Here is a 13,778-nt window from a genome sequence, read left to right on the forward strand (position 1 = left end):
CAAAATGAGTGGAGCAGCTCAGTTTGTTCTGAATGATTGATTGAAGCCGTTTTCATCTCTGTAGGGTGCTCTTTTTTGGCTAAAATAACATTTCACTCAGAAGTCTCTACACAGGCATATACATATTCTTACCTCTATCTATCTGTCTGTCTGTCTGTCTATCTATCTATCTATCTATCTATTCAACATAGATAAATAAAGGGTGGAAACTTTATTTCCACTTTCCTGTTCTCACAGTCCACTTTCCATCATCTCTGTGTACACCAGCTAACCTACTAGGGACAGGGAATGTCACTCAGACATAGGGCTCAGTGCTGTGGGCACGGAGAGGGGCATCAAAGCAACAGGCCCAATTCAGGAGATTTGTCTGAATGACAGGAGCAGCTGTGGAGCTGGGGGAAACATGGGAACTGGATCAGTGAGCAAAATCCTGGGACAAGCCTGAGTAAGAACTGTGGTCAAACTGTGAGGTGAGCGTATTGCGAGGGGCTTCAGTTTATCTGTGGTCCTTGTCAACGCAGTGCTGAGCACACGGTCTTAAAGCATTAATCTTTACAGCTCTTCTATAAAGAAGTAGTGTGTTACCATTCCATTCTTAGCAACGGAAACCACAGGAGACAACAGATCTTGCCCCACACCACATCCTAACCCTACTGAAGCGGCACCTAACTTGGGGCCGTATTGTTTGGATGTTCCACCTTATTCCCCTCACAAAGCCCATACTCTTTTCTCAATCCCTCTCACGCCCAATTTCATGTCAGTCTCTCCTGATTCTTGTACCCTCTCTCAGCAGCACTGAATTATGAGCAGATAACAATCTTTCTGTGGGAAGCTGCTGAGGAGAGCAGATAACAAGCATGTGGCCTGTGCAAGCACAGTGATAAGCCAACATGCCCAGCACAAATACTTCTACCCTGCCTGGTGGACAGTGTTTAGATCAGATGGTAACTGAAGAATTGAGCCTCACACCTTTGCTTTATAAAGACAAAATGTCCTTCAGGTGGGCATAGTGTGCCTCCCTAATTCTAACACTGAGCGTATTGAGCGGAAACAACCAGGTACTTGCTAATTCATAAGGGACCACCAGACAACCATATTTCTGTGTCCGTCCAGTTTGGAGATACTCAGTGTTTTCCCTTACTGGCTCCTTGCTGATCGGTGTTTGGCTGGTTCCCATGTCCCACTGTTACTACATAACATGCACGCTTGCATCATGGAAGTCTGGACTGTTTGTGGTGCTTTCTATTTTTGGCCATTCAGAACAATTTAGGACACAGAAAATGTTTTCTGCCTACCCCTTGTTCAACAGCCTTCCTGCATGTCCTAAATTTCTGCCCTGGTTGTGTTGCTGTTACCTTCAGCTATACATTGGTATACAGAGAGCTCAATGAAGATTCTTAGGATACCAAGAACAAGCTTGTTATGCTACCCGTAAGACTGCATGTGAGCTGTTGTTAAACATGACTTTCCAGCTGCTGATTATTTTGTCAAAACCACAAACACTGATTTTAATGAAAGCATCCAGATTCAGCCTGGCTAAGCAGACAGATTACGTGTTTAATTGTAATTGGGCTATAACCATCTGAGATCTTTACGTATGGAGAAAAAAGTAGTATCAGTATTCAGATATTTGAATCTTGGGTTTTTACAGAATGGAGCTTGAAAAATCAGTGACATATTTTGGTCTCTTGGTATTTATCTGATATTTCTTGATTAGTTTAATTTGGAGGTGAAAACATAAAGGTATGGTAGATATATTCAGATATATTAATGCAGTTCGCCTGAAGAAGGAAAAAATTTCTTGTGACATAATGAAGCCCAAGAAAATAAGGTGAAAATAAGTTTTTTAGATGGCATCACTCTCAGAAACCAAATCTTTCCGTAGGAAGGCTCACAACTATTTTTGCTAAAATATGCTGGTAAATATGAAGGATAAATCACAGGGCTGCTTACATCAAGCCATCTAACAGCATATTTATCACCTACCTAAGATTCTTATCACCTACCAGTAGGCTGTCTCTCTGGAGTTCCAGCTACTAAGTTTATAGCATACCGAACAATTACTATTTTTGAAAATTAAATCCCAGGGATGTTTCTTTCTGTTCTTCTCATGTTGGCATTTTCTGTAAACTCAAACTGACTTATGGCAGGAAAGATTCTTTCTAAAGCTTACTGTAGATTTATAAAATATAAAATATAGTAGTTCTAATGTCTTTAAAACGTGATTCCCTGCAGTGTTGCAGGCCCAGGAAAAAAAAAAAAAAGCTTTACTTTGCACCATCAAAAAATGAAGATATTCTGTGATTTCAGAAAGAGGAACCAGATCTCAGGATACTGAATTTTCATCATCATGGTGATTTTCTATTGCTGAAAAGCAAGTGTCTAGAACACCTAGGAGTTTTAGATCTGATACATTTTATTTGTCTTTGGTTATGGAATTCCAGTTACCATTTTATTTGTAACTTTGCATTTGAAAAGCAGTTATTTGGATTCACCATATCTGTACCACTTGTCCCCTCAAGAAGATTCCAAAGCACCTCCAAGTGGCTTTCTACTGCAGTACTACATGCATCTCCAGGGGCTCTCCAAGAAGATTTGAGGCTTCATCATAGCCAATAAGGATCATATTCAAAATTTAAAGTTCACTCAAGGTTGCCTCTTCCTTGAAACTAATGGTTCCTTTTTATATTTTTCTCCTTCTCTCAGGTGGTTTCCTCCCTTTTCTTCTAAGCCTCTCACATCACAGTTTTCTACTTTGTTGTTCCTGAGTCCGCTATCTTTTTCCCCTTCATCAAAAACCACTAATACTTCTCTATTCATGTCCATTCCTTAAAATTCTTCGCCCAAGTGCCACCCAGACATGGGATACAACAGAGATGAGCCCTGTCAGAAGCAGCAGGGTAAAATACGACGACACTGCCCTCTCAGAAATAACAAACGATGTGCTCTCTCTTTGGGTCTGTGCAGCAGTTGGGAGAAGCGGCGAAGCTGGCAACTTGTCACTGCGCTGTGGCAGAGACAATGAAGAATTCGCCTCTAATTCTTTGTGACACAAAAGAAGACAGGAGAGGGAAAAGCCACTGCCACCTTGATCTTTAGTTCCCTCTCCCTGGGAGAGCAGGGTGACGGTGGCGTTTCCTGCTTGCTGTGGCTTAAGAGAAGAAAAGCAGAGGTATCTGACATACCGAATATTCCCAAGAAAATGCCGAATAGTCCTCAAGAGTGTCCCATATAGCTCAAAAAAACCTTGAAAGAATAAAAAGTAGCCTTTAACGCAAAGGAATCAATACCTGTTATAAACACTACATTTCCTTTGAAAGTTTGTATCACTGCACTTTCAGCTGTCAGCACCACTTCCCAGTATGAACCGTCTTTCTCTTATTATCAAAGCAAAGAAATATTTATATCCTCAGGACTTCCATCTGCAAATTAAAAGAAAGCATTTTAAAAATGTAAACTATAAACGAACCAGCAACTGAAATTTATTTCTGACAACAATGCGTTGAGTTACTAACAAGTTTCTAACAGATCGCTCTTTTAAATTAGTTGTGATCTACTGATGAGTATGCTCACCTTCTTTAATTTTTCTTTTGCAAACGGAGTCCAAGGTGTCTGTCCCTTTTGCACATCGCCTCCTATTTTCTTCAGAATTTGCAGATACCCTCTAAAAATCACTGGGAATTTCTAGCTTAAGTGAAAAAAATATGCAGAAGATCTAAGCTCAACAAAGGTGGCCATTTCTAACAACTTATAGCAAACACAAACAACACAGCTGACAGCTGAATGCTACAAACGGTGCCCCATAAACAGGGGTCAGCAATTTTGTTTAAGATCACAAGTTCCCAACCAACACTTGAGCCACAGAAGAATGTCCATTAGCTGCTATAAAAGCAAAATTGGTAGGGCTTTGTGATTGAGGAGATGGCCCGACAGGCACACACGAGTGGGCAAACACCAACACACTGGAGAGTAGTATAAATTCTTTAATTTGAATAATTCCCACTCTTTTTTTCTCCCTCTCCCTAATATAAAATTACGTTTCATTTCAGTGAAAAACATTTTTTTCTGTGCTACATGAAATCATGTTCACATTTTTTTCAGGCTTAGCTCCCAGTAGTCTCTCTGCATAGCATCCAGTATGATCTTATATCATGAAGGAGAAAGAAAAACGCCCAAAACCGTAGCTAGAGCTGTTGTGTCCCACTGTGGTTTTCTTTAATCTTTTGTTCAGTGTATGGAAGGATGCTAACCTTTCTGGGCTATCTTAACCGCGGTGATGTGGGAGCAAAGCAAATGAGATTTAGTAGATATGTTTCTGTTGTCATTACTGAACTTCATATGCTTTGCTATGTAGGCAACGTGTTTTATTTCTCTTAACTTGAAAGAGGTTTCTGTCTTATTGTTGCAATTTATTAAGGGCAAACAATCTAGGGCTTATAATAGGCCTGTAGGCAGAACAAAGCCCTTGTCAAATGGAAGGGTTGGCTGCTCAGCTGGGTAGCATGTAAATGTGCAAAAAGAACTGTTCCGTTCAAAGCCACTAGACATGCTTTTTAAATAAAACATCTCCTATAATTGAGAGTTGCCATTTAAGTGTTGTGTCGGAAATGTTAATTTAAAAAAATAATAATTTAACTGAAGAAAGAGGATTCTAGTGATTTTTTTTCTTTTTTGTAAATTCATAATAAGTAACCCCCCCCACATCACTAAAGTTACTAGAGCCCAAACATTATATGCTTCTAAACTGGCAGTTTATTTTCATTATATATCACCATGTTATGCAAGTTAGAATAAGTTCACCATGTGAACTTGATCTTATCCACAACATATATTTGGGCTTGGTTTTTATACAAGACATTACTTTGACATAGTATCGTGTCTCAAAATGTAAGACAGTTTCTCATCCTACAGCTCATTTGAAATTTCTCATTATGTGCCTCCTTTGCAAGAGCCGAAATTAAAATGACAGATAAAGATAACAACGTAATAGGCATTTTTTTTCAAGCACTGGTCCACTTGGGCACTGACATTCCTTTTTTCCTCTGCTGCTGAAATGTATAATCAGGACAGTATCATCAATTAGATTTTTCACTTTAACTTTTCATAATGTTTCCAGACTTCGCTATTTGGCAAAGACAATTGGGACAGATTTCTTTATTTTTTCCTCTGGCCTAAGACTCAAAACCCCCCACTTCCCAAACTGTTACCACCGAAGAGTTTATTAAATGGCTGAAAAAGACAGCTGGTCCCACCATCTGTTAAAAATTTTCAGGGGCCAAATGAAACAGGTTACACCTTTAGCCATGCCAAGTCTTCCAATACCCCCTCCCTCTCACAGCCTGTGGAGGGCTAATCTGAATTTCACGCTCTGATTTTGCTATTGCTAATGTCTGAGCTTCTTATGTGCGCTTCTTGTAGTTGCTTATATTAGTTCTCGAGCAGTAACAAAAGCTACCCTCTCCTTTCAACCTCGCTCATTTGCAATCAACGGAATCCTGGGTCTATAGTCTCCTTTACAATAAGATACTGTACCTTGAAGGAAACCCACAGAGAACCTAATATCAGACTTTTTAGAGCAACAGAGAAAACCCGGGGTACATTTCTGTTGTTTTGCAGCCACTTTTCTATAAATGCTAATGGAAGTAATTCAGATGTGCCAACAAAGGCAGAATCTGCAACACACTGCAGGTGTGAGGGGGCTGAAACAAAGGGGATGCTAACCCTAATGGTATTTCTTGTCATTAACAATTCTTTGATGTTCCTACTCCAGGCTCTCTTTTATCTTGTAGTTTTTCAGCCATCTTTGTTAACATGCAGTGCAACTAAATCTTTTTTTCCCCTAACCTTTAAAGACATCTGCAAAATGTTTATGCTAAGTTAGTTTCCATAGCATCTTTCTGTAACACACATTGAAGTAAAATGAGATAAAGCTTGCAAGGTTATTATTAAAACATCAGTAAGTTCCTATCATTAAGTGAAAGGAGCAGATCAATAAAAAGAAACTCTTAATGTTACTTTAATAAGGATGAGTTTCTTCTAACAGGACTGGGTATTAACTTCAGTGTAACAGAAGTGGTGTTTATAATACAGCAGCTCTGTTGATAAGAACCAGTTGGTTTTACTTGAGCTAATTAAAAAAAGACGAATTACAAATATTTCAATTGTAAGAGATCAGTCAGTTCCTGTATTAAAGAGCCTTTCACAATAAAAGATATTTAAGGGCATTTTAATTTTCCAGAAGGGATCTTTCTACTGCTAAGTGGGCAATGGCATTCAGTCAAGGTGTTGTAGGTGGAGTTTCTCCATATCCATCTGTCTTTCCATGACTTACAGATGGGAAAACACTGTGTCTTTTAAAGCGTTCAACTCAGTAGGTTGACAGTAAAATGAAATGAACAATCAAAGCACATAAGATGCCAACCTGAACTACTGCACAGCACTACCGGCAGACCCAGCGCTATGCTCTCATCCCACCGGTCATGTCCTGTTAGATCACATCCCATTTTATCACAGTCTGTTGCATTATTGTTGCAGCATGCTGGAATGTTAAATGAGCAACATAATCAATCAATACCAATTTCCAATTGGAATTCAACTGTAAATCTGCATTGAGTTCAAAATGCTGAAGACTCTTAACACAAGTAATCACAAGATACAGTTTCATGTGGCCTCTCATTTTGCTTTTCTTTCAAAACTTCATTTCTAATAGATCGATTTTATGAAATAAATTGTCTCTGCTAGCATTAAATACAGGAATTATCTTTGAATGTGGAAGTAAGCTTTCATCATACCAATCCTATGTATCAAGAATATAATGAACAGTGGTTACATTCATGATTTCTCTTTTAGTTTACTTTCATCTGGAGGCATAAAGACAAAATAGCAGCAGTGTCCTTAATATATTTCCTTGTCCCAAGTTTCAGCTGTATAGACTGACAGATGAAGCTGCCACTCGTTTCATCCACAGCATTCAGCAGTCTTAGAAATCTGTATGAGAACTGGGGATCTTAGATTATCAATTTTCTCAAATTAATAGATTATTTGTAATTATGCTTCTCAGCAGAGCTCATTCTTATGGTGGTAGAAATTACAAAATCAGAAGTTTCTGTTTCAAGGACACTGTGATCTCAGTATGAGTCGCTCTGTCAGATCAGCCTTTACCTAACCGCTCCAGTTGCATTAACTGTGTTATTTGTTGTTTGTAACTGGGAGTAGCAGTAAGAACAGAAAGCAATGAATAAACTACATGACATGATTTGTGAAAACACCTCTTCTACACTCCTTTCCCCTTGCTAAGGACTCCAGCAGCAATCCTGTATCACCACCTCCCAGAATACGGCAATGCTGTGCTCCGGCACTGAGCTCTCTGAGTTCCACCAGAACCATAAAGCCCTGTCACTCTGTCCCAGCCTCAACCACCCCCACTGGCACATCCCACATCAGAACGCCTCTCTTCTGCTACTCCAGTTTTAGACAGATGTCTTCACCTGACACTTGTCATGATCCATAGGATGATAATTTTGGGACACAGCCCGGACAGGCCTCCCTCCCTCCCAGCTCTGTGCTCCAGCCCAGCTGACTGCCTCCCATCTGTGTTGTGGCCATACTGGTTTCGCTGAGAGCTTCAAACCGAATTTTCACTGGAGATGGGTCAGAAACTGGGACTTTAGTCTTTTGCAGAATGCAGATGTTGATGCAGACTTGCCATCTCCATTTCCCAACAACCTTACAAAATGCTATTTAAATTGTGGAAAAATAATCTCTCTCTGCAACTTAGTTAAAAAAAAAACCAGGGCTGCCAAGCAAAAGCAAGGGATTTAATCTATTGCCGGCCTGATCAATAATATGTAATCTGGTTTCTGGAAACATAACTCCAAGATGTATTTTTCACTTATCTGTCCCTATGTCCTCTAGCATCACAGCACATGAGTGCTACAATAAACATTCCCTCAATAACATAATGCATATATTTATTTTTCTGACTGATACTGGATTTATACATGTAATAAAATAATTTCCAATAATTCCTGGGAAATCCTTTAAGATGAATCATGGCATCAGCCTGAGTTTGAAGATACACTGTGCTATTATTTTGAATTGTTGGCCTCTTCCCTTCCCAGTTCCAGTTCCAGCACAAAGGAGATGCAAAGCCTCTCACCAACTTTACAACGTCTAGTTCAGGCCTAGAGGGCTGCTCCACGCCTTGGCTTCTCACAGCATCCCACACTACTTCTGTCAGTCTGTAAATCCTGCTTTGCTGTCATGCAGAAACATTTTCTGTTAACTAAGCATTCTGCTACAACTCCTCTCGGGAGTGAACCATCTTAAAGAAAAGGCACACTAACAAAATGTATTCTTGATGTTAACAATAAAACTGACATATTATTTTTAATATTTAATTATCAGAGTTAAAAGTAGGATGGGTAAGGTTATTAGATGTCATGCCTTGTTCATATACCAGTACTAAAACTACTTAGTTGTTTCCTATATAGGATGACACTTCTGTGCCATATGGCCTTATTTTAAATCGTATGTACTATTATGTATCTGGTTAACCAGAAGACATTAAAAAATGCCAGAATTTGGTTGTCTCCCAAAATTCTCCTTCTGTTTTGAGAAAAAAAAAATAGGAATGAGAAATAAGAATATGGTTGACTTCAGCTATTTACTTCACTGCTAACTCTTTTACAATACAAAAGCAATATCCCTACATTGCAGGTTCAATTATTTTAAGAGAAGGGAATGAAGTATTCAAATATAACATTAAAAACAAACAAACAAACAAAAAGGGCAACATTTAAGCTTGGGGCTTAAATCTCATTTCACATCAATATAAATTTGGTCTAAAATAGTGACTAGTACCACTCAGATACCTTGACTTCCAGTCCTTTGCTTCCATTACAAAATTACCTTCTTATTCCCTGTCCATGAAATCAAAAATCTTTTTGCTAAATTACGTACTTCCTCATTTTTGCTGAAAAAGAAACTTGTGAATTTCTGCTTACAGTTATGGACCTGAGCTCTACAGCATGAGATTTGGTCATCTGTTCTCATATGCAAGAAATCAAGCAAAGATCAAGAGATAATGAAACGAGAGCACTGAGCATTAACACTGTGGGAACAGGGCACACTTCTATTGCACTATCTGAGACAGCCACATCACCAGGTATATGAAACACCCTGATTTCCTACAGTTTACTGAGTTCAATATTGAATAAGACTACTGGATCTAAAGATACCACACACCTTCTATTTTTAATTTTTAATATTGTCTATATTTAAAGCCGTGTCTGTTTTTGAAGATAATAGGAGATACAAATAAAAACATATTCTATCACTGTAATGGATGTTGGTTATACCAATAAAGGTTAGAAATTATTCAGTTAAGACTACCATTAAATAAAATACAGCAAAAGTTGAAGAGATCTAAATACGGAAAATAGCAACACGATAAGACTTCTTACAAATCTTTATAGTCTGTAGCCATTTATATTGAATGAGATGTGCACCGGAGGTGTGTAAAAAATAGTGTGAAGAAAGTAACTGGTAGCTCCTTCTTACCTTCTGACAATCCCGTTAGAAGGTGCCCCATACCATTAGAAAGGACTGTGTTTAAATACATTCCTTTTCTTTTGAACTGAAACAAAAAAATCCATTTGTGTGTGCCATGCACAGTTCTTTTTACTACAACATATCAAGTCAGAAACTTGGTGGAATTAAAACACGGTGGGACAATTGCTTGGAAGTATAAACACTCACAGTTACATAAAACAGAACAAAATTTCACGTGAGAATACATTTCTAAAAGCATTATGCAACTATGGTCAATAACTCAAGACAGTCAGTAGCTGTTCAGTACTGGGGGGAAATTTTCCTTTTGGGAAATGATTTTTTAAATGTCCAGGGTCAGTTATTTTCGGTATCTACCACTTAAAAAATGTGGTCATTGCCACCAAAAAGAAAATCAGTTTTTGGTCTGACTGGTCTTAGCAAAGTCTTTAGTTTTACATTATATAGATCTATATTTGATAAGCTTCTAAGTAACAGCTCCTCAGATGGTGCGATGGGGACTACTTAAAAGATCCTCAGTGCACAAAAGCCCTTTCCACCTCTCTTATGGCATATGGGTGAAGGAGGTCACAGACGGGGCAAATTTAAGAGGGCTGCAATTTACTCCTATTCTAAAGTCCCTTTATGTTACTGAAGTGATGTAAATGTTTAAGTGAGAAGCAAGTTTAAAATTACCAAATGAAAGAGACTAATCTCCAAAAGCTCCCTGCCCAGTCTATGTTGGCACAGAAAGAAGTTTCCGTGCTGCCATAACTGAAAGGCAGAACTGGCTGCTAGTGCCATTAGGGTTTGTGGAAGGAAGCTACTAAAATCTCTCGTTGGTCGTCATTCTTTACTCTCCCATTCACTGAAAAGTGTTAAACATATTACAGACACGGTCTATGAAATTTTTCGTAACAGAATTTAATCTGTTTACGTTTATAAAATATTAAGAACATGATGTTATGAACTATTAAGCAAAATACATTAATATTTCAGGATAATATACGTGAAAGAAAATAAATCAGAATAATGTTTTAGTGGTATCAAATCCAAATGAGAAAATCTAAGCCATTTGTGTTGACATGCTCCCACTGACCAGGACCATCAGACTGACATGTCTCCTGTACTGCTTCTCCCTCTTTCTTAGGGTACATTATGCACCTGTGATTGGATCTGACCTCACATATTTTCAGAACTATTCATTTCATTTCATTTAACTATGAAAATCTATTCTGCCAACTGGTCACCAGCAGTACAGTGCCAAGGAGATGGCCTTTAATAACCTAAAGGGATACATACGCACTAAAGTAAGGACGAGAAAAACCCACATCATGGGAATTACGTGGTGAGTGTGAAATTAATCAGCCAAACAGCATACAAAGAAAGGGGTAAGTTATGAAATAAAGACAAGCAAAGACCAGCTTTGTGTACAGTTCTGACTCAGAATGCATAACTCCGCAGTGGTTGTTGGATAGTAACTTCAGAATAAAAATATTAGTGACATTAAACCAATTTTAAAAATTATATCAGATGTACACAGTGGCATTTCATATGACAAGGAAAACATTATATTTTACCCCTTCCGTTCAATTCAAGAGTGCTCAAAATATGAAACAAAATCTCTTTGAAATCCATTTCTGATGACTGAGATTTATGCAACCTTAATAATTGGGAAGAAGAAACAAGAAGGAGCTAAGGAATGCATCTAGAGAGTGTTTGCCCTTTGTTTGTGCTTACTATTTAATGTTCTGAAGCTGTTAACTTGGGCCCCATTCAGCAAAGCACTTAATCATATGCTGAAATTTCATTGATTTCAACAGGACTTAGGTTTTGGCTTAAGTGCTTCACTGAATTATAAATTATTTTTTTACTTCTCTTTACTTCTTTATGAAATTAATACAACTACTCGGCATAACGCATTACTCAGTGTAAGGTAAGCTTTTGATTTTTAGACAAATGATATAATACCTAACTGGAAGACTTGCTTCTGTTTAACTGAAAAAATTGATGAAGTCTCACTATGCATAATAATGATGTACATTGCACTAACAATGAAACATTATTTGCCCAGTAAAACTTGATTTTCAGAAAGGAGAGAGGAAACCACAAAGCATCAATACTGCTAGAGCTCCCTAGGACCTATGCCAGTAAAAGAATATAGTTAAGTCATTGGACTGTTTTCAAAATAATGTCATTTTCCATCCAGATATGTTGCAGTTTAATGGACCTGAAGAATGTATGCATTATGTAGGAAAAGTTTTACGTTATTTTTGATGAGGAATCATAACAAATACTTCTTGTTATATTCTGACAAAAACTAAAGAAACTGACCTGCATGAATGAATTCATACAAATTGCCATTCATGGTTGTATTGCATCTTCTAATGTCTTTAATTCATCTGCAGCTACTCACCAATTCTCAATTGTTTAATGAGTCCTGAAATGTTAAAGGCTGTAAAGCCCACACCTAGATGTACAGCATAGGAGAGTGAGGACTGAACTGAAGGACTCTAGGCTCTTGCAGGATTTTAACTTTTATCACACTGTAGGTGAAAAGTGAATGAAGGATTGTTCTTAGAACAACAGAATCCGTCTCTTGTTCTCATCTGCCCTTCCCTGACTTCACTACTGTGTTTATTAGACAAGACAAAACTTTTGCTAAACTATCTACTTTCAAACTCTATTCTGGCGTAGGGATGCTCTGACCACATTTGCCTCTTGTTTCCTATGCCATCTTTCCTTGTCCTGTGGTCAAAAAGATGGATCCAGTGAATCTGGATAGCAAGAAATTCTGTAGCTCACCACATGAGCACGGACTGCACCTCCACAAGGAGGAAGGTTTGTTAGCACAGGTCATGGCACTCATTGGAGGTGAGATAAAAACAAGCGTCAGCATTAGATGTGTGTAACAAATGGTCAGATTTACTCAGTGCAGTTTCTCAAAAAATAAATTTGCTCAAAGTGATTTTTAAGGCAGTACACATAAGAAAATTTTATTTCCAAATGTTTTTTACAAGAGATGTACAGAAAAGAAACAAAGAATTGTCACAGATCAAAACCACGGATCAGAAGCTGAAGGTAAAGAGTCAGATAAAGTAGTCAGCTTCTGCCACAGAAGAATTTACCAGCAAAGTGTCTCTGTGTTCCATAGGAATTAACAATTGTTTCACTAGGAATTTGGAAAGAAAGTGAAAAGTAAGTAGAAAAGTTTGCAGGTGACATTATTTCATGTTACATACAAAAGAGCTGTGGAAGTGGAGGAATCACTGAAGCACAGAAGATTAAGCCCAGGTTAAGAAAGATATGAGATACTTGCACGGATAACAAGAATATCCAGTCATATCAGTGGTTTCAGTCAAAAGGGCTGTATGAAGCAATCTGAAATATTAGCATTAAAACTGTTTTGCTCCTTATATTTGAAGTATTTTTTCAAGTTAAACTTATGGCAAACTAATACTTCATAAGAAAAAATACTTATGAAGTAAATTAAGACACACATTATTTTAGATGAATTTACTCTGTAAGTTTTTATAATGTTAAAAACCATACACATCATAGAAAGTTATAGATGGTAGAGTTTTAATATTAGTCTAAGGAAATGTAGAACATTTTCACTATGACCCCAAAAGATGCTTTTTAGTACAGTGTTCTTTTAATACAGATCAGTTCCATGATCTTATTTTCCACACAGCAGTTGTGCCAGCAGAACAGAAGGGATGGCACAGGCTGGAAACAGCAGCTGGGGGAGTGGGGAAGAAGCTGGATCTGCATGAACTAACCTTGCCGCTAAGGAAATGTGCTGGTTAACAACATCAACACATACAGGTAACACTGCTTCCTTTACTGGAATTGCTTATAGAAATACAATTTATATCTGCAAAACCAGATCTGAATTACTGAAAGGAAGTTGCTAACTGAACATGTATTTTTTTAACATATTACATAAGCAAGCACAAAGTTAATTAGAAGAGATTACCAGCATGAAAATACTCTTACCAGCATTAGTCAACAGAATAAGTTCAGCTTTGAGCAAAAGACACTTCTCTTGAAGACGGAGGAGATGGGGAACTGAGACAGCTGTCATCTTCAGGGATAGATTCAACAGCTGACAGTGATTTGTAATACTCATCCTCTCCATCAAGGACTTTGATTTGGCTTGAAAGAAAACAACATTTATTAAGTTAAAAAATCAATTATGTCAATATCTTCAGAAATAGAAACTTCTC

At 37.8% G+C, this 13,778-nt stretch overlaps 1 protein-coding gene across 15 annotated transcripts in view; it reads right to left on the reverse strand.

Moving 5' to 3' along the window:
- MYO3B (myosin IIIB) overlaps positions 1-13,778 on the reverse strand; it is a 231,995-nt gene that overhangs the window by 12,573 nt on the left and 205,644 nt on the right. For 10 of the 15 annotated variants that reach the window (XM_021399372.1, XM_021399375.1, XM_021399374.1 and 7 more), the window contains one exon: positions 12,530-13,707. In XM_021399372.1, coding sequence (XP_021255047.1) covers positions 13,572-13,707 — 136 coding nt within the window. In that variant the 3' untranslated portion in view covers positions 12,530-13,571. Of the gene's footprint in view, positions 1-3,573; positions 3,685-9,160; positions 9,638-12,517; positions 13,708-13,778 lie in introns of those variants that run through there. The other 5 variants (XR_002439454.1, XM_021399366.1, XR_002439455.1 and 2 more) reach the window with 4 other exon arrangements.

Source organism: Numida meleagris, chromosome 5 (assembly GCF_002078875.1).
Source record: "Numida meleagris isolate 19003 breed g44 Domestic line chromosome 5, NumMel1.0, whole genome shotgun sequence".
In the NCBI taxonomy this organism is placed as follows: Eukaryota; Metazoa; Chordata; class Aves; order Galliformes; family Numididae; genus Numida; species Numida meleagris.